The sequence below is a fragment of the Ruditapes philippinarum genome, unplaced genomic scaffold (assembly GCF_026571515.1).
Source record: "Ruditapes philippinarum isolate M1 unplaced genomic scaffold, ASM2657151v2 ctg949_1_1_1_1, whole genome shotgun sequence".
In the NCBI taxonomy this organism is placed as follows: domain Eukaryota; kingdom Metazoa; phylum Mollusca; class Bivalvia; order Venerida; family Veneridae; genus Ruditapes; species Ruditapes philippinarum.
The window spans coordinates 248,021-270,320 of NW_026861887.1; the positions used below are offsets into that span (position 1 = coordinate 248,021).

A 22,300-nucleotide genomic window follows, 5' to 3' on the forward strand; every position below is an offset into this window, starting at 1 on the left:
TCCAAAGAGCCACTTCAAGAATTTCATGAAGCTGCAGTTTTAACTAAATTAAAGTTTTCTTTAGCGTTTCCAAATCTCTATCAATAATTTTGAAATAAAGAGCGTACTTTTATTATCTATCTTCAGTTTAAAAATGAAAATGTCGATTGTCGTGAAGGAAAAGTGTTTCGACCTAATTCATTGTTGAGACTGTCCGATTTTTATAGCGTTAAAACAAAATCTTTACTATACTTTACTATTGATATTGACTTTCGATTAAAATTATATTTTAAAATGTTTAAGGAAACATTTTATAATCATGGTCATAGTTTTAGACATAGTCAACGGTAAAATGATGACTATAAAGTGACATTGACTAAAGTTAAGGAAAAATGAACAAAAAATTTATATTTTCAGATGCTAGTACATGTATATGTACATGAGAATCAAAACGACAACGACGAAAAAATAAAGTTTTATCAAAGGAAACTAACAGAATTGGTGACGAATCATAATTTTACGAGATATGATTGTTGTGTTGAAAATCAAAGGCAAATACCGATGGTTGTTATCATAGAGGAAGATAAATCTGATCTTCAGCAATGTCTTAAACGTATTGACGAAGAATTGATTGGTAATAAAAAGTGTTTGACAAAAAGTACTACACTTTTCTGAATCTCTGAATAAAGTTTAAGAATATGTTTGTTCTTATAAGTTGTTTTAGTTGGCATGTTTGTTTTCTGTCTCTTAACCGTCTTTGTAAAATGTTTGCTTTCTTGGTTAATCCGTTATCTTGCAGCTGTTAATAGATTTTTATAGATATATTATTACAAGATATATAAATTCACGTCGTATTATTAAATTACTTTTTCTTATTTACGTTGATATTAAATGAAAACCTATGGACTTTTATAGAGAAAGAGTATGTTGGAAGAGTCATTGCAGTTGTGGTTCATACAGATAACGCTTCTACTTTGGAGCTCCATATTGAGGATTACAACCTTACTTTGGTTGAAGATTATGTAACAATACATTTTGAAGACAAACCATGTAAATGGCCACTGACACTTAAATATAGGCAGGCTGTCAATAAAATTCGGTATGCATTTTGAATTTCACAGCATCATTTAATTTCTTTGAATGACTTTCTGAACCAAGACAACATTTTCTTCGTTTAAATATATGTTTGAACATTAGACAAAGTATTTGATGCCTTTAAGCATGGTGAATTGAGGGGGGCAATAAAATTATAGTTTTTGCTTTTAATTTGCCTGACATTGTTCATTTTGTAAAGATCAAATCCAAACAAAAATATGTAAGAATATGAAAGCATACTTTCACGATAAATTGACTTCTAGTTCATGATTAAATTGGAGAATATAGGCTTTCTAAACGTGTATTGATAACCTCTACTCGTGAAGTTAGCAAATGTCTAAATGTGTTGGCCTAGTACAGCTTTACAGTATACCGCTCAAGCCGGTACTAGTTGACGAGAGGAATGTTCCTTATTTCATTTTTCTCTTATTTACAGACCCAATTAAACCGAATCTGCAATTTCATGTTATTTTGTTGTGTGAAAATACTTTCGAGAGATCACATTTTGTCCAGATTTGTTTAAACTTGGTGTACACTTTATCGTATTCATAATTGGTTTTCGTTTTATTTACGAGAATGAATGACAGCTTGTTTAGTATATGAGTGTTTCTATCATGAATTACTTTTAAAATGGTGCGAAAAACAAATACACTCTATTTATCATGCATGTTAGCATGGTGTATATAAAGGTATAAAGATAACAGTTTTCCTTGATTTTACATTTTTATATAAACAAAGTTAAATGATATGCAAAACAAAAAAATAGGCTGAACTAATTTTTAACGATGCAGACCTTTTGTTGGTTAATTATTGACTTTCATATTTCGATTTAATTTGATCTCACTGTTGATTATGTAACACTGGTTAATGTTTAAAAGGGAGTTTGTGCATTTCATAATTTTCCTATTTGAGAGAAATTGGCGTTTGCAAAAGAAAAAGGGTACAATAATTTTGGAAAACATTTCGTTTGTAAATATATAGTGATACTGTTTGTTAACATTTTGTAGACCAATGCAAACCTTTTTCATCAGAAGAAAGTTCGCATTGTATTTTCTTCCTGTGTATACTAAGTTAGCATAATTCTTTCCTAATATGTTTAATAAGACCCTTATGCAAACAATCGATCTATAACTGATACTGGTGCCATGCCCCCAAGCCTTACTTGCGAAGAATAGTGTGTACTGGTATATATAATCCGAATTGTAATTGTTATTTTAAACGCATACCGATAGATAACTGACACAATTTGGGGAAAATAATGACCTTATATTTAAATCAAACTCTGTTATCACTGAGAGTTATATTAGGGAAAGAAAGATGCGAAAGATTTTACTTTGATTAAATAAAATTATGCACCAATTATCGTCGTTTATATCCCATGATGCAGAATTGTTTAAATAAAGCAGGACTGTGCAGAAAGTCAGACAAAATTGCGGAAATTGCATGATATCCCATGATAAGCTAAATAGTGCGGCAATTTTGTCAGGTATACGGAAAATCAAAGAATTAAGAGTTTACATGTACTTTATTGTACTCAACTGTATCATTGATTCACAAAATTGTAAACGTTTCCTACTCAGTATTGATATTCCAACGCTTAAAATTAGAAACCGCATTGCTTTCAAAATTATGAAAGCAGGTACATGATTGGCTGTTTAAAGGGTCAAGAGAAAGTGACCTCTTATACGTGCCTTTCAGACCCTAATGCGTACAGTTAATAAGGAGCTGATTTTTATGAGATTGAGGAAATGACTTCATGACCGCGTAACAGGTCGGCAAATTTTTACCACCCTGTTAATGTTCTATCGTTCTCTATACAAAAGAAAATATTTTGAAGCTGCATGCCTCCAGATGAGTCAAAATATTTTTAAAAATCAGACCTGAGAAAAATATACTGAAAATTTAAAAAAAGTAAAATGATGCAATATAGAAATAATAATTTTCATTTTATGTGCCATTATTGATCGTTTTTTTCAGTAATTTGTTAAACATATTTCTATAGCGTTACTCACACAGTAAAGGTTATTTTTGCATGTTTTGACATGTCTTTGTTGTAAGTGCAATTAGTATTGTGTAAATTATTTTCTTTGTTCACCACACAATATATTACTTTTTAATTTATTTTCAAACTTTTCATGAACATCTGCAGGAATCTAGAGGCGTACTCCTTTAAGTTGGGAAATTCGTGCAAATATACGATATCCTTATAGTATCAAATAAACTAGAATTTTAACATAATTGTAAATTTGTTACAATGCGTTTTAAGGCAATATAACGCAAACTAATGGGCGTAATAACGCGGCAAAAAAGGCGTATTAACGCGAATAAAGTCTTAAAAACGAAAAAAAAAACCTAATTACACAAAACAAAAAGGCACGGTCACGCGAATTAATCCTCGATTACGCTAATAAAAGCGTTGTTACGCGAATAAAGGGCATAATGAATGGGACGAAAGACGTCATTACACGAAGAAAAACAAAAATAATGATAAAGTAATGCGGATACAGACGATATAACGCGAAATAATGTGTGCGTAATATGTTCACGCCGATTGAAAGATTGGATCATCTTTTTGTTTAATTTAGAAGTCTCGGATGAATTATTTATTTGAGTGTTTTTTCTTTTCTTTATTTTTTGGATTGCATACATTTCTATTTATCATTTTATGTATTTGCCGTTTATTTCGATAAAATTAGCCCAGTAATTCGATCGTAACATTTTTGTTTCATGAACAAGATGTGTGTATCATGTCTGTGTTTCAAAGACGGGCCTTTACTTTACTCCAATATTTTTCCGGATGTCCCAGCTTTACTAACTATAAGTCGAGCTCAAGTTTCATGCTTTGCACGATCTGTTTCAGCGCTTTGTATTTTGATGTATATTGACCGAATTCTAGTGCATTTGACGTTCTATATGCCATTATAATTATAACAGACGAATTATACTGGCAATAGAAGTACAGCTGGTACAAGATAAAATCATTTTTCTTGTAATACTATTTCGTATTTTAGTGATTTTGCGTAAAGTAAATTTCTTTTAGATTTTGATAAGTATACAATTTTTGAGATTTATGTTTTGTATTTGGGCAGTTATTTATTTTTTACATTTTTTTTATTCATTTTTGTAGATTCATCTTAAAAGCTCTTTCTATTCTAGTGTCTCGTAAGTGCAGATTGCAAATTTACACTGCGGCATGTTAATCGATGAAAGGAACATCATTAATACCATATTTACATAATATTAGTTTTAATTATACTGTATTTGTATGGAAGCAGACATGAACAGTATGTATATATACATGAATTCATAGTATATTTAATATGAGTCTCCCGAATTACTATAACTTTTTTGCAAAATGCTGCAGCATCGTGTATTAAATGCACTATTATACTTCATTTCATTTTTCATCATTTTTGTATTTTCTGACACAGTCACATAAAAATAAACTTAAACATGAAAATACATACAGATGTACTGTACAGTACGATTTAGATTGAAAAGATCAGAAAATACCTCAGAGCTTTCAGCCCTCTGATTTTAATATGTCAACGCAATGTTTATCTTATGTAGGATCTTAAGAAGCATGTTTTTAGGAAGACGTTTCTTTTTGGGAGGCTATGATGTGGCATATATTTGAAACTATTTACAGTGCAGCTTTATGCGGATGTGTTTGAATCTTTGTTTCACGAAATATACGGTGGATTGTTTATTCACGTTATTTTATTGGAGCTGACACGGGCCTTTGACACCTTTTATGTCAATGGCTAAAGGGCGACACATTCCCTTAGTCAACAATGTCAACGCTGTAGAAAGTGTAGCAACGATTTACAAGAACATTTTCAAGACACCCGCCATCGTGACTCATTTTGCAACAACAACCGCATTAGAGAAAACTCATAGGAGAAACCTTATTGTAAAAACCTCAAACGAGGACTCTCGTAGACACAGAGATACTTTGACATAAGTTTGTTTGTGAAGTGATTTGTTCTTGTATCATAATTCATTTGTAAATAATCATTTTTTGGAGATAAATTTGTAGACATTTTCTGTGGTAAGTTAATGGTATGTTTGAGATAACATTTATGATCCACTCTGTGTCACATCAAAGTCCATATTGTGACAATCGATCGCAATCATTCCATTGGCGCAGAAATTATAATAATTACAGACACTTTGATATTTTTCAATATAAGATAACTAACAGGTCTATTTTGCCGGGTGTAATGCAGTAACTCTAAATTCAAATGCATCATATCATTGATTTTACACATGTCACTTAAGTGAAAATTAATTTCTTATCTTATCTTTTAAGTGCGTCATATTTACAATTGATACCCATATGTCCTGTTTAATCACCTAATAACCAGATAGTGTCTTCTCAGTACGTGATAGTGTCTCCATATTAGGCTACAGATATAATGATCACATAATCACGAGATATAACTATGAAGGTGATAGGGTGAACAATTATTATGAGACATCTTCTTTGTCAGTAATGTAAGTAAATAAGGTAAAAAATTCTTAAATATGTGTGATAGTTACAAGTTAAACCTAATTTTGTGAAAGTATTTCCTAATTAGAGATAAAAATCAGACAGTGGCATTAAAATATATCCGTTAATAATTGAAAATAGAACGCACATATATCTGAAACAATTAATCCAATCAATATTGTGCTTCCTTTCTAAGGTTATCAGATGATTCTTTAGCATTTGTATGGTAGTTAATTGGGGTTATAAAGCCTTCCCCTTTCAGAATTATTTTTTATTTAGTTTCGCCCGTTATTTTCTTGTTACGGGCACACGCATTTATTAACTTTGGGACAATATGCCGCTTTTTATGGAATGGCACTAACGTGTCACATTGAAGGTTCCATGTTACCGCCATATGAATACATCTGCGGATGTTTCAAAATTCTAAATTTTACCAGTCCAGTTCATGTTAAATGTTGAATTCTGCTTAAGCCCGTGCTAGGGGGCGTGGACGGTAACTTGCACTTTCCAATACCGTCCATGAACAGACTCAATTAAACCGAGCCTGCAACATTTTCAATTTTGCCGTTTTAGGCTTTCTTTTTGGATTCTTATTTCACTCTATTTTATCGCCACATCAGCGTTGTTTGTGCCATGTGGAGGCTGTAAAAAGTCGTACCGTACATTTAATAAGGGATGTAATATTTCCGATCCTTAAAGATTGTTCAGCACGACATTATTTTTGTGCTTGTGACCTTCCTCTCAAAACCATGTAAACTGCAGTATTTGTCATTTGAAACATGTTTTAATATTTGGTATATGCTTTTAATTCAATGTCCTTCATTTTCCATAAAAAACCCATTTATTTTTAGTATAGGTATGCAAAATGCCGCTCATTTATCAGCACTTATGTTAATATGAACTCAATAACTCCAACATTTTTTCACCAATTTGTAAAAAATCTTGGTACCAAATGGTAGGAAATTGATTACTCTTAAAGGAAATAAAGCTGTCACTACAATCATATCATGTAATCTCGAAGTCACTGCAAGTGTAACTTGACAGAGACCTGACCGCTGGGTTTTTGTCAACATTACCCAATTAAACGGCAGGGTCGTGACTAATCAACGCTTTGGACACCTGCGGCACAAACCGCGAAAAACATTTTTTTTTATTCGATAAATGTCTACTTCCTTTTTTTGTTAAAATATAAATAATGATTCTCCTTGTTGACTGAATTATATCCATTATATATGTTTTATTATAGAATGGTTGACAGTACATAAACACATCTGTTCATATTTTGTGTGCATTATGTCTGCTTCTATACATAATACGGAATAGGGTAGATAAATAATAACTTGCACATGTTTCTGTTTTACAGAGATTTGACAAACAAGAAAACAGTAAGTTTACTTTCTAAATTCAATAATTTATTAATGTTGATATCTTATATTGTGTTATATAGTCACACCGAACTCCCAAACGTTTTGACATTGTATGTTATTTTGAGCATGTTTAAATATTTGATTCTTTCAAAATATGAAGACACACAAATAATCTTATATTTTCTCAAGACATATGTTCAAATGATTCACTTATTCGATTAAAGCCATGTTTAAAACAACAACAACAACAACAAAAAAGAAAACAACAGCATGGTCCTTTTACTATCGTTATCACGGAAATGGTAAGTCTTCGGATAATATGTTTTGTACGGAATTGAAGATAAAGATATTTGTATTTCACCTTAGACTTTTTACTCTGCAATTTCATACGCGAAAAACATCATACACTATTTTCGCTATTTATTTTTTTACAGGTCCTAGTTTATGATGCTGAAAGAGGAGAAACAACGAGTTGTTTTATCAATGACCTTCAAAAGCATCTTCCCAAATTTAAATTGAAAGACTTCCACAAAGCTAGTGACGCAGAAAAAACCTTTCTTAAAGTTATTGCAATTTTAAGGCACATTTCAATACGCGTTGAAGATGACTTTGGTCCATTATGGAATCAATTAGATAAAGGCGTGTACATTTCTTGAATATTATATTTAACAGTTTCTGTTTTTTATTGAACAGTACTGTATGTAATTTGTCAAGACGGCACAGATAATCTCATATTTTTTTGAAATATTCGCTTCAATACAACGTGGTTAGATTTTATGACCAATTGAGGATAATGTGTACTTTCATAACGACACTTACTTTTACAATATTTCATTCTGTTTGCAAGAAAATAATCAAAATAGGTTCAACACTCTCTCTCTGATATACTGTAAACACATAAAGAAGTAAGGTTCTATCTTAAAGGTGATGTAGAATTTCAACTTAAAAGTTTATGAGAATGTAATGAATTGTTTTTTTCACATACATCTATAGTGTCTAAAGGACACGCGTTAAGATAGTAGAGGAAATTTAAAGACAGTCAGTTTGATTCAAAAACGTTAACCCCGTCCATGTCATCTCAAATGCAATGATTGGATTTTTTTTAAATTTCCATCCTTATAATATTAAATCGTTTAGTTCGGTTTCAATAATTCACCGTGTTATGTTTCTTTAGTTTGATTTTAACCCCGAAAATATTTATATTAAATGGCGTGATTTAAATTTCTTTATAGACAAAATTAAAGACCTGAACAGAGTAACCGTCATATATTTTGTTGTGAACAAGCAAGAAACAGGCGTACATTATAGCTTTAAAGACCTACGTAAGTATAAAAGTTTGCGCACTAAAGATGTAGTAGTAATGGACTTCAACGGGAAAACCTTGAGAGAACAAATATGGACAATCGGGACTGTTCCGAAACAGATAAACGACAGTGCTCTACAACATCTTAATGAGAGAATAGAGTCGCATAAAATAAAACTGGGGGTAAGAATATTTAGCATACACATATTAAAAAATACTCGTATTCGTACATGCAAGTTTATATTAAAAATTTTAATATTACAGTAAATTAAATATTAATACTGGTCAGCTGCGTGCCAAATTGTCGTCTGATATATATCACATAAAAATTAGGCATGCTGCAGACCAGTTTTTACCGTTGCTTAAAATCTCTTTCATTTTAAATTTCATTTTAAAATCTTCAGGCAAGTGACTTTACTTTCTTTAGGAATGGTCTGTCAATGTCTTCTTTGATGACAGTTTGGTAGTTGTCCAACAACTAATAGGAGAGTTAAAAGAAAACATTTCAAGCTCGATTAATTTTCAAGAGCCACAGCCTGTTGAACAATTGGAAAATAAAACGTTAACACCGACCTTGGTTATTGCTACCGGAGATGTTAATGTCTGTCAGGAAAAACTTAAAGAAAAAGGTAACTTTTAAATATAAACTTAATCTTTATTTGATCTGCAACAAAATATCATATAATTTTTATTTCGAATTTCCTTACGAGAAAGATTTAAAGGGTTTGTTGTCAAAGGCTCGTCATGTTAATAGCAATGGGGATCCCCTGTCATTTTATATATATTGATGCGTGTGTGATGCGTGGATTTTAAAAAAAAAGACTTGATAAGGCAATATGCCATGCATAAATCATATGTCACGACCGAAACCCCTAGCCTCAAGGTCAATGTGACACTTAGGAATAAGCAATAAAAGCAATGTAAGCACTTTGAAAGCACTTTGAAAATGTTGATAGGGGGTATATCATGCTATAACCCAAGAATCCTCACTCTATGGTCAAAGTAACAATAGGGCCATTGTTTAAATTTAGAAAACCTTGCCCGGGTAATAATTATGTCATGCATTGAGAATATCGATTAAATTTTAAGTAAATGTAAAGCATTATGAGATTGTGTATTTTGTGCAAGACCTAGACCCTTGCTAAAAAATCGATGTCAAATTAGAAGTTCATGCATTAAGGCATTTGAAAGACAAACGAGTTTATGTTATTTAAGCAGTTGTGATAATAACTGCTTTATTTTGACAATAATAATGATTTTTTAAGTGATAAGCCTTGTCCCAAGTTTTATACTATATTTAAGCCTTAACTGTTACTCTTACATTAAGGCCTTGTTGATATCAAAGACGAATTTTATCTATAGTCATATGTCAACTAAGTTTTAAAGATATTTCTTGAAAATAAAGTTATGAAATACTAACTATGCTCTCCTATCTTTACATCGTTATGCATATAATTCTTTGTCCGAACATTTATAGTTTAGGTGCTTTTCAGACATATTTCTTAGCTTGAACAAAATTAATGAATTATGCAATTTTATAAAATTCTATTATGAGTTGTAACGAAGGTAAATGTAAAAATAATAATGCATTTTATCTTATAGACTGTAAGACAGTTATACTTTTGAACATAATTGAACAAGAAGCTATGGTATCTGCTAAGAATGACGATCAAGCATTGAACATTTGGAGGGTAATGCATCAGCATGGAAACTTTTATTTTAAAATTGATTTCAAGAAAAAGTTTGAAAGCTTTGTACGCATAAACACCAGTTTCAGTTAAAAGGTTTCACCCGTTTAAAGAGAAATGTTTTGTCTTTAATATCTATCAAATATAACGATAATAGATTATTGCAATCAAAATAGGAAGCAAACATCGCTGCAATGTTTCCCCGTTAGTTATAACTGTATTGTTTGCAACTTTATATCATGGATGTAACTTGAAAATTGATTTTTTACAAAAGGCATAGTTTTCGATACTGTATCAGATCGTTTTTGTGTATATTCACGGGCTTATTTGATATAATCACATTTGGTTTTGTGTGAAATTCAGAAGTACTAGAAAATATTTCCTACTTGGCAAGAAATGTTGACATTCAAATTGGTAATGATATTCATCTCCGATCCATTTTACTCATGAAATACAAAATCTAGAATTATATCTATTGCATAACAGGTTTTGTTTCAATCTTGTGATTTCTGTGTCTTAATTTTTGTCGCAAACTTAAATTTTGATGGCGTTTTCATTAGTATTTATCAAACTTGATTTCGCTTTTGAACATTTTATAAATTTGACATTTACTTGAATTGTTTAAAAATAAATACAGCTTTTACATAATAGTAGCTGAAAACCATGTGTGGTAAACAAAGCCTTGATAATATGTTGTGAAATATATTTTGATATGTTTCATCCATTCCAACGCGTAATGGCAGAGGATTTACTTGCTTTACAACGATTTTGCAAGAACTAGAACATATTCAATTGTACCATTTTTTCTACGATAAATTAGCATCTGCCAGTGAACATGCTGAAAATTGCAAGGCTTTATATTTCTCATCGATTTGTGTAAATTCATTGATTCTTATTAGTCATTTTTAGGGATTCTTATTAATCATTTTAGGACTGTATTAGTATTTAAGTCATCTCATACTACAAATTGAAGAACAAAGTATATAGTTTTCATAATTTTATTTATCATATCACTTTATGTATAACCAAGAAAAAAAACTTTAAAACTTTGTAAAATGTAATTCCTTTTATTGTCACTGATTCTAAAATTGAATTCATTTTTCTTTAACAGTTTATTCTAGCACTTTTCGTTTCGTTCTCACTGTTCAACAATGTGCTACAGCATATATACCGTCTAATACAAAATTTTAAATCGGTTCAAAAATACATAAATGTTTGTATTGTTTAAAACTGATTTTGAGAAAATTCCCTGAGTTTTATTTATTATAGGCATTGGCAAAAGGAGGGTTTTGTTGTACGAAATATACTAATATAAAAATTTGCAATACATACAATTTACTTATTTTTTTTATAAATCATTTTAGTTTACTATTAATTGTCATTGATTATAACCTGATGACCTACTTTTGTAATTTGTGCAACACTGATAATGTCAAAAGTCTGTTTATTTTAGAATACGTGTCAATGTCTTACAAACGTTTGATATTTTCTGTAATAAACATATATTTTATAAGAAATGAACTGTTTGTTATGTTAAATTCAAAGTATTACAAGTAGAATACTTACTTTTGTCTTGATGATTTTGTGTGTATGCATGTGTGCCCGTGCTTACGCGTGTATGCGTATCGTGTGTTCAATTAATTCAGTTTACAATTTTAATATATATGGTTTTCTGTGTCAAGGAGCCGTAAATATATCATGCAAAAATTTCAATATATTTTTCATTTAGTATGATCTCGACTCATTTAGTTAAGGAGAACAATCGTACTGACATCGGCATCGCAATTTGGTTTAAATTTTGCATGTAAGTTGGTATCTCCAGCCATACTCAAGAGGATGGGTGGACACTATACACGTATTTTAAATAATTATGAAACGTAGCTATACAAGGCGCATAATACAGACATAAAAATGACATAAAAAATAAATAAACAAAACACCTTTTTTGAATTCTATATTTGAAAATTTTGCATCTTCAAATCAATCATCAAAACAACTGAATGTATATTCTTAAAACCTAAGATCATAACTGGAGGTCATTTCCGAATGTCTATAATGCTGACATAAGTTTTGGCATAATAATTGTTAGTTTAAAACTTAAAAGAAGCCATGTTTACAGTATTGACGGCAACGTCTATCCTCAAAACTACCTATGGTATTCACTTCAATACACGTGTTTTGAATCTAACCGGAACTTACAAGACTTAAAAATGTGTCGTGCTTTTTTGTAAGGAATTTAACTTCATCTTTGTTTATTCTTACTTTATCAAGGCTTTTGTTTTACGTTCAAATATTTTGTCACTTCTACAGGTCTTCCTTTGCTAGGTTTTACGTCATGACAAAACAGCATATATCCCTACAGGGTCTACATTCTATTAGTGAAGTGAACCGGTAATTCAGGCATATTTTGGGGGTCAACCAGTCTGTGTCTAGGAACAGTAAGTTTTATATACCAAAATGTTCACAAGGGTTCGAAGAATACGAAAAGGTATTACATTTTAAACCAAATGTCTGGATAATCAAGAAAACCAAGATTGCGTCCAAGTTGGCCGCCAAAATACCACAAAAAAAAACAACAAAAATTATCATTATTGACCATTTTTGTTCAAGAATTTATGAGTCTTTTTTGTCTTCACACATAAATAGGATAGAAAATACATGTTTACTGTAAATAAATTGGTTTTTGGTCATTTTTAAGGGAGAAATATAAGATATTTGAAAGAATATCGTGAAATGAATAAAAAAATGACCTTAAAAATTAAATTTAATATAATTTTTCATTTCCATGACAACACATTTCATTGCTTAATATCCATTTTTCCCTGTTTTTGTGCAAAAATACAACTTCAAAATTTATCATTTATGTCAATTTTGTTTATGGACACTTTTTCTTTGGTGTTATATGATTTTAAACGGATGGGGTATACTTAAATTCAGCTTATATTTACATCTCTAAAAATTGCGTCTATTTCTGATGATTAATTTTCCAATTTATTGTATTTGTCCTGTTGTTGACTTACATGTTTTCTCTGAAATATATAATAGAAGGGGCTTCCGTGACCGAGTGGTTAAGGTCGTTGACATCAAACCAATGCCCCTCATCGCTGTGGGTTCGAATCCAAACAGGGACTTTGGATTCTTTCATGTGAGGAAGCTATCCAGCTAGCTTACGTAACGTCGGTATTTCTATTAAGGTGATCGTTCGTGCCTGAAATAAAGTTATGCTGGAACGTTGCGATAAGACCTATACTGTGTCGATGTGACTGAAAACCCCATCAAGCAAACAAACATATAATAGAAAGTATGTTGATAGCAATTATTGAATTTTTGATCAGTTTTCATAATTGCCATGGTAACATTTTATAAAAAGATAAAATTTTATAGCAATATAAATCTTACGTTATAGGAAAAACACCTTAGAAGCATTAAAGGATTTTGTTTTTACAAAATATGAATGATTCATAATCACCACATTTTTCAAAGGACATTTTAATTGACCATATGTGTAATAATATAGGGTTAACGCACGTTTTTCCGTATTATAACGTCTGCAGAGTCCCGAGGTACGGTTGGTGCCCGAGCCCGGTAGGGCGAGGGCTCCAACAGTTCCGAGGGACTCTGCAGACTTTATAACACGAAATAAACGTGCGTTGACGCTATTATAGCATTAAAATTTTAAACAGATTCATGATGTATATTATATATAAAACACAAACATTAAATCCTTGTGCTTGAACGGTATTTATCCAACTCTACATGTTTTACGTGTGCGTTTTATTTTTTCCGGGGCCAACAACTTGAGAACCGAACGAAATTTCGAATTTTAATTGATTTAACAAAGTTTAACTTTGGAGAAATATTAACTTAAGAAAAACATAACATTACTCTACCAAAGACAAAACAGGCGCCTCAGAAATTCCTAGAATGGTTACAGATTGGCGGTTGGAAAAAGATCAGTGACATCAGATTCAATTTCAGAATCGGTTTTTTAAGCACGCAAGTTTAAAAAAAAATCAGGCATAAAACATTATTCTCTCAAAGAAACATAATGAACATTTATCAATATAATCGTCAATAAAACAACGTTTTCTTATATTCATTTTGTGCTTTCCATTTTTGTAAGTTAATCGGGGGATTAAAGGGAGACACAGGCAAAATTTTTATTCCTTATTTTTGAAGTTTTCATTCATTATTTTGTAAATGCCTTCAAAATAAATATATTAGACAGTCAAAGGAACGAAACTTTTCTCCATATAAGGAATAAAATGGTGGTTTCCTAACTTGACCCGCGTGGGTCAGGTTAGAGCGCTAGCATTTCACAATAGTTGTCAAAGTGAACTCTGGAAACGTTATTGAACATGTCAAATGAATGACTTAGGCTTGTTTCAATCATACAATATCCACAATATTTGTTATTGTAACTTCAAGGGTTTGTTCAAGTCACCTGACTTGTTTTAAAACTATTTGGTGATTCTATTGGCGTCTAAATTTGTTCAACATATATAGATATATGTACGCTTCAAACCCAAAATATTTAGAATTTAAACAGAAATACATGCTGTAACTTCAAGAAAAGTCATTTTAGCGTGATTTGAGAACTTAAGATCATTTTATTTTTTTGTCATTATTTTGCCTGAATATCCCTTTAAACTGAATGACAGATTCTATTTGTTTACATTGACAACTGTCCGTTTCTAAGAAAGGGCGACAACCAAGATAAGCGGCGAAGTCTATACGCCGTAATGCCGGCATAATTACTTGAATATGCGACTGAGGCCCTCGAATTAATAATTCCAATATAACAAGAGCGCATGACTCTGGCAAACAGGCCAAATCGTCATTTTTTGTTTGTTTTCTGGGCCCTGCATGTATTGCGCATAGGTAAAACCGGGCTATAACAAGAGCGCGTGACTATGTTAACGCATGGTTTTGGCCCCGTTATAACATGGGCAAAAGAGGGAAAAATAGCCGATTTAATGCTATAATAATTTAAGTGTCCTCTCTTTATGACACTTCGTGATTTGTAATACTGGGCCTAGATCTACTGAAGAAGACATTGGTTTGCTGTAAAGGTTACTTAATATAAATCCAAGTAGGTATTATTAATTATTACAATTTTTAATTTTTAGTTTATTTTTTATACATTTTTCATGATATTTTTTCACATATTTTATATTTCTCCGATAATAATGACCAAAAACTAATGTATTTACAGTAAACATGTATTTTCTACCATATTTAATTTTTATATGTGAAGACAAAAGTAGCTTATGTGTGTGATGCTGTGTGTGTGCGTGTGTGTGTGTGTGTGTGTGTGTGTGTGCGTGTGCGATCGTGTGTGTGTGTGTGTGTGTGTGTGCGTGCGTGTGTGTGTGTATAAGGTTTGGAGATCATTAGATCACGAAATTCATGATAAACCATAATCTGCATTAGCGTTCCATTTTATATTACAGTACATGTTAAACAGTTATGAGTATGAATAAAGTTGATATTAATTGACATCATTCTCATTTATCGTTTTCAAGTTCTGTTTGATTATTAACATAATTCAAGAGATTTGCTATTTTTATGCTGATTGAAATATAATTGTTAATAACAAATTGTCATGATACGATGTAAAAAACGTCAACATTATAAAAAGACTGCTCCACTCTCTTTAAGAAATGGCGTTACCGAGAACATTTGAACGATGTTTATAGGAATTGAAGTTAGACACGTGGAATATTGATTCATGGTAAACTTTAAAATTGAAGACAATAATGACAAAATGTTCAGTTATTTTACTACGTTTCACTGAACCTTTACACTCGGATGGATATATTCTCAATTTACACATGAAGAAAGAATACAAATATCATCATATAACCCAACTAATATTTTCCCCTCAAGTACATATTTTTCTTAACTTAACACTGCCTGCAGCAGCAATGGCTCCAAACAATATCATTATGATTGTTCTGAACGTCAAATGTGCCTTTAATTCTCGTCAAACTTGACATTTCTTAGGCTATTTTGGAAATTTCACGGATTGTCTTGAAAAAAAAATATTAATGGTATTTTCTTGTTTCCGGATTTTGGAAGTAAATTTGAATTGATTAACGAAAAAGTTACCTGAAAATCGTCCGGAATTCAGAATTTAAAGGTTCTGTAATTCAGAGGTTTAAATTATATAGAAAAAAGAAGGAGAAATCAAGGGACCACGAAAAATGTTCGGATTTCAGAAGTTCCGGAATTCGGAAGTTACACTGTATAATGAGGTAGAATAGACAACTCAATGCGGATTTCTGTGTCATAGGAGAAACGGTCCAAGCATAAGAATGTTCACAAGACCGTATGAATTTCTCCTGATATAGACTCACTTCAATGGAACATTATCAAAACACAGGAATACAAGATCTGGTTGTCTATAGATTCTGTAAGGCTTATTAAAGATGAGTAGCCACAAAACATAGGTAGCACTAAAAAAGGAGAAAAAGAATATTTAAAATAAATGTGAAATGGAGACTTGGAGACTTAAACTTGAAGACTTTAAAGTATTTGTGTACGAAAATATTCCAGGTTTGTTTCTTGAATTTAATTGTTTAAACTAGATTTGTTACAATATTTTAAGACTGAATTAATTTATTTTGTGTAACTTTTCGTCGTTATTATAAAACATGGTTTTTGCTTCAATTTTTTGTTGCAAATATTTATAGAGAACAAAAATCGGTATTTTCTGTGGAGAAAAAGGAATTTTTCTTTGTAAAATTGTGAACAAAATGTCTTTATCTTTGTTATTCTTACATTTGTTTATTATCTCTGTTGAAACTGCCGTTATAATATACTGATGATCATCATTTATTAGACGAATAATGAACGATGATAGAAAGAGTTTGTTTTAAGATGTAGCAGCCAAAATTTCTTAAGATTTTAAATTATTTGCAGTCGTTTTAAGTTTATGAAAAATGTCATTCATTAGTGACTATTAGTTAATTCCAATCAACTCTCAAAATGGTAAATTCATGTATACATAATAGATTTGCTCTATCGTGATTTAAGAACTTTCAACCAAACCTTTGGACCAAATTAAGTAAGCTTCCAGTCATATACAGCATGACCAGACTGTGTTGTATATAAAGACTATCCTGGCCCTGTTTTCATAGGGGAGACATCATTATTGACTAAAACCTTTTAAAGCCTCATTATGGCTCAGAAATGCTGTCATTGTTATTTCTCAAAAACTTTATAGTTTTCGTTACTTGCTACAGTTTCCGGAAAGAAAATAGGCTCTTCCCACATAGATGAATTCTCTTTGCTCCTTTTGCTTTTTTGGCAATTTGTAGCGAATTATTATTTTGTACGAAAGCCAAAATACTACTTTGTTTACATTTTGCTACATCTACAACATATTTATGCATATTCAGCACTACTTTATTCTGTTGTTAAACATCTAATATGCTCTAAATCCAGTATAATAACATAATTAAACACATGTTTGACATTTCTAAAGAATTTAATAAAATTAATATAGATATCCGAGACATAATCTGCGTTTAAATAATAATTCTAGAATTTTAACATGCAGGGATCAACGGTTGACAATAAATTTACAAATCATATCTACCGAAAATGCATGTCTTGTACGTATGTATGCTGCTTTTTTCTTTTAGTTTTCGTTTTTTGGCGGGGGACGGGGAAGTGTAGTTTGGAAAATAAATACCAAGCATAATTGAGTTTTAAACCAGAAACACATTTGTTGGTATAAAATGTTCCGTACTTGATATCACTTGGATGTTTTTTATTTTATCACTAAGGACACAGCTATTCAACATTTTATAGTTGACTTTTATCAGTCTCTTGATCTATAGATCATTATGTTAAGAGTCTTTGTTGCAATGAAAATTATTTATTCATTCACCGTATCACAGTTTAAACGTTGTCACAATATATACACATTCCTTCCATCCTGCTTATTTTGTAATCTAGTTCACAATTGTCATTTAAATTGTTTAAAAAAATGAATAATATTACTAAAAAGTAAATTTCTTTTTTTGCCAAAATAGATTAATAAAAAACACAAAAAACTTCAAAAACTTCATCTTTTTATCATGACGTAAAATACATATCATTTTCTTAAAATTTGTTATGCCAAAGTATAGTGATATTTACTATTTCATTGAATAAGTATACCTATATGTCTATGTTTTAAATAGCCACATGGCTTCCGTACTTTCAAAATTGGCTTTTATGGGCTGTTACTCTGGCAACATACTTTCCAGTAATTCTATATAAATTAAGATCAGTCATTACATTAGAGTCTGATCTAAGATTTTAGATGTTTTTTTATCATTTAAAAGTAATAACTGATGTACTTTTTTTCTAGTAATAACTTTTCCTTCTTTATAATATAAATAACTTCACATTTTTAATTGATCGTTATTTGCATAACTCACTTTCTAAGTTGTTAATTGGATGTAAAATGTACAAATTAAGGAAGAACATTTTTACCGATGTTTAATGTGTATTAAAAATGGAGGTACTTGCTATTTTTGTGATTTATGTCTGTTTGTGAATGATTTGTGTATTTGACTGCATTTATCTTTACAGTATATAACTGAGAATTAAAACAATATTTCATTCAAATATTTTGTTGTTGTTATTCACTCATCAATTACCTTGTGCCGAGTAGAGATACCAAATTCGTAACCGATCTTTGGTTATGTTTTTTTTTTTTTAGACAAAAGTCCCCAACATGAAAAGTTTCCCTTGCCAAGAGTCCGGCGTACGACTAAATGAATGGATGATTAGCCTTTGATCTAGTAACGAGAAAAATAAACAAATTAATTAGGTGGGCCGATCGCCGAGATATGATCAAAAACATATGTTGAAAAACCAGAATAAAACACAAACTTATAGAAAATAAAGAGTTGACAATAAAAGACTCGGTTTTGTTATGAAATCAGAAATTGCAACATCTCAAACACCCCGTAGCACGGGCTTATGATATTTAAGTATCGGTACTAATTAACGGTATGGGAAGTGATGGCCCCAGATGATCAGAAAACACACCTACATAACAACAATAGACCTTGTTTAGAGACCGTAACGATAAGAAGAGGCGAAAGTGACTTTGATAAATGAGACGTTAAAACGTCTATATTAGTCTTATTACATGTTTATCGTGATAACTCTTTTTTGCCTGATTTAAGACTCTTTCGTTACAAAGTATATGAAAAGAATAAATATATACACTACAATGCACTGTGAAGGAGACGATACATATTGATCAATGTTAAGTTTGTGATGTGATAATTCGGCTGAGAGTATGTGTTATCATATTTCAAGAGGTTTGCCAAGGGGTTTGTTATCATGAAATACTTGTAGCTTGTCAGGTTTTTCCTCTTAACCTGTCGTGATAGAAAACTACCGCTGTAAGGTTACAATACATGGTTCTAGGTCATATTTGGCCAGTTTTCACGCATGCTATTAATATAAACAATACTTTAGTTGTCAACCGGTTTCTTCTTTAGCTAGAGAGATCATTTGTGTGCCAGAGCAACTTTATAAAATGGCATAATACCCACCCGCCTAGAACTACATTTTAGGCTATTTCTAACCAGCTGGCTCATTAAATTAATCATGTATTTCTAAAATTAGATCTTTCAATACATAGGTGATTTTGAAAATTTGTCCGATGTGTCGGATTCAACGCTGATGTCACGATAGAATATAGAGAAATAAAGAACGACCAATGGAGAACGGCTAAAATTTTCGTGTATCGTATGTCTGCTGGTACAACATGAAAGTTAGTCATCCATGATCAGCTAGGTATCAGTAATGGAGACGTTTCATAGCAAGATTTTAAAAAAAGTTTATACTTATACCAAACACATAATGGTAGCGAAATTTCAGACCCTGATGTGCTTATTTACAAAAACCGAAAGTAGTCCATACTCATCGAAGCGGTTACTTCCCTTTGTATGTACACTAACGCCGAAAATTTTTTTAAGCTGTTAACTTATCACTATCCCGTGGTCGAGGGGTTTACATGTTTGCTTAGTAAGTGAAAGGTCTGGAGTTCAAATCCCAGTTATTGCAACGCATGCTTTTTTTGAATTGTTTAAGCCAAATAAACATTGAATAAAATATCAGTGTTGCAATTAGTCTTACAGCCAATTTACTACAGTTATACGTTATTATCCCTCGTTCAATAACACTGCTTTAATACAGTGCCAATAACAATATCACTTTTTTTCGGCCCGGGGCCGAAAAGTGATAAAGCTATAAAGCCCGCATTTAAAGTAATGTGATTGGCTAATAAAGCAGTGCCCAAAAATGATATAGATTTATGCAAGAAACTGGGAAATGACAGCCATTTCATTTTAACTCGGTCTATGTGTAGACGTCGACAGGTTGCATAAGTAAAACAAAATATTCTCAGTTTCTAAACATTTACGTCATGATTTTGTAGTGTTTAACCGATTGTGTTATGAATTTAAAACGTGTAGATGTCATGAAAACACAAACAAACATTTACCGACTTGGATAAATGAATTGCAAAGTCGTCTGCATCTGGGAGACAAAAGGAAAAATGTCGGTGAAATTGAATGAGAGGATTAAATGTGAAATATCATAAGTACATACGGAATATTATGTTGTAGTAGCTTTCTGAGGCTTTGTATTTTGCTACCAGCAAGATATCAATTTTCCAACCTTCAGTCTCGCGAGATATCAATTTTCCACCGCTGCTCGTAGGAAAGTTCATAGCCTTAGAAAGTTAATACAACATAATTTTCCTTTTATTATATACCTATAAATGTTCTCCCTAAAATACACGCAAATCTTGAAGCGCAAAAACGCTTCAACGGAAATTCCCGTATTATGTTAGTGACAAATACGGTACCATATATGAAAATGTCGGATCATTTTTTACGTTGGTTCCGATCTTAGCTTTGTATCGCGTTGCATATGGAAACGGGAACCAACATTATTAAAGGCGTGGCCGGTTTTCCAAGAATTACGTATTCATCCGTCAGTTTTGAATCTATTTCTTGACAACTACATTTCATTTTCTGAATAAAACGAAAAGTTATATAATAAATGTATTTATTCAATAAATAAGTGATTTGATATTGGCCCTGTTATTTGTCTTACGGTAAGTCGCATTGACCATCGGCCTTCGGTCTTGGGCCAATACGACTGCCCTAGGACAAATTACAGGGCCAATATCAAATATATTACAAGAAAAGCATTGATGCAAAGCATAAAAAGGCGTCCAAGCAAGAAATGCAGCAAGTGAAGATAAACTAGTAGACATATGATGACAAGATATTCTTATAAACCTTTCAATTGTTACTTGGTTTTTGCCAGAATTGTATATCATTTATGAATGAGCGGACGAAAGACATTGTTCATTATGAACTTTGGTAGACATGCTAGAGAAAGGAGAATTACTTGTTTTTTTTTCACTTGACATTTTACCAATATTAACGATAATATCCAAAATATAAATGTCAATGATATTCAAAATATACTCCCCATATGGTATAAGTTTTATATACTATATAGGTGGTATTTTTTGGATATTATCATTAATATTGGTGATTTGATAGAATTTCAAGTTCATGTGGTATTTTCTTTGGAACGTACCAAATAGTAGTCAAAATCAATAAATCTTTTACATTTTGAAAATAATAATATACATATATAATATTATATTGTAATTGTTATTTTTTATGGTCATTAATGTAATATCGTGATTATTAATAGCAACGGATATATACAATCATTTATCATCCATTTGTGTAACGTATGATCAACACCACACTTGTGTATTGCCTCTTATTATGTTATCGCTTTAGCAAATACCCCCTCTTTAGGTATACATGTTCACACTTAGTAAAAATATGACACTGGTTATATTACCATGTTGATCATTTTGAGCATAATTGGTGCTAGGGGGGCGTTGACGGTAACTTGCACTATCAAGTACCGTCCATGAACAGGCTTAATCAAACCGAGCCTGCAACATTTTACAATTTTGACGTGTTGGGCTTTCTTTTAGGATTCTGTTTCTTTCTATTTCACATCCGTGTTATTTGTGCCGTGTGGCGGCTGTCAAAAGTCTCACCGTACATTTAATCAATGATGTTATATTTTCGATCCTTAAAGATCGCGCAGCACGACATTATTGTTGTGTATACATATCACATGGTATTTTTAGTTTCTTGTATGTTGCCACTTTGTACCTGGGTGGTTCCAGTATTCCTACTTGAATACTGTACAATAACCCTTGGGATATGTTGCCTGCTTTTTAAATTTGTCTTTTGACGTCTTGTCTGTGATATGCAGGCTTCATAACCTCAGATCCCCTTTTTAAATTCCATTTTATTTAGTT

At 31.4% G+C, this 22,300-nt stretch overlaps 2 protein-coding genes across 2 annotated transcripts; both read left to right on the top strand.

The window, feature by feature from the left end:
• The first annotated feature begins 401 nt into the window (after positions 1-401).
• Positions 402-7,589, top strand: LOC132717264 (uncharacterized). The gene is made up of 4 exons (XM_060700698.1): positions 402-613; positions 895-1,078; positions 6,930-6,951; positions 7,368-7,589. The coding sequence occupies exons 1-4, from the start codon at positions 541-543 to the stop codon at positions 7,587-7,589; spliced, it is 501 nt and encodes a 166-aa protein (XP_060556681.1). The 5' UTR covers positions 402-540.
• Positions 7,590-8,166: 577 nt separating this feature from the next.
• Positions 8,167-11,357, top strand: LOC132717270 (uncharacterized). Its single transcript, XM_060700704.1, has 3 exons — positions 8,167-8,419; positions 8,664-8,865; positions 9,839-11,357. Exons 1-3 carry the CDS (start codon positions 8,294-8,296, stop codon positions 10,015-10,017), a joined length of 507 nt encoding a protein of 168 aa, XP_060556687.1. The 5' UTR covers positions 8,167-8,293; the 3' UTR covers positions 10,018-11,357.
• Positions 11,358-22,300: the final 10,943 nt, after the last annotated feature.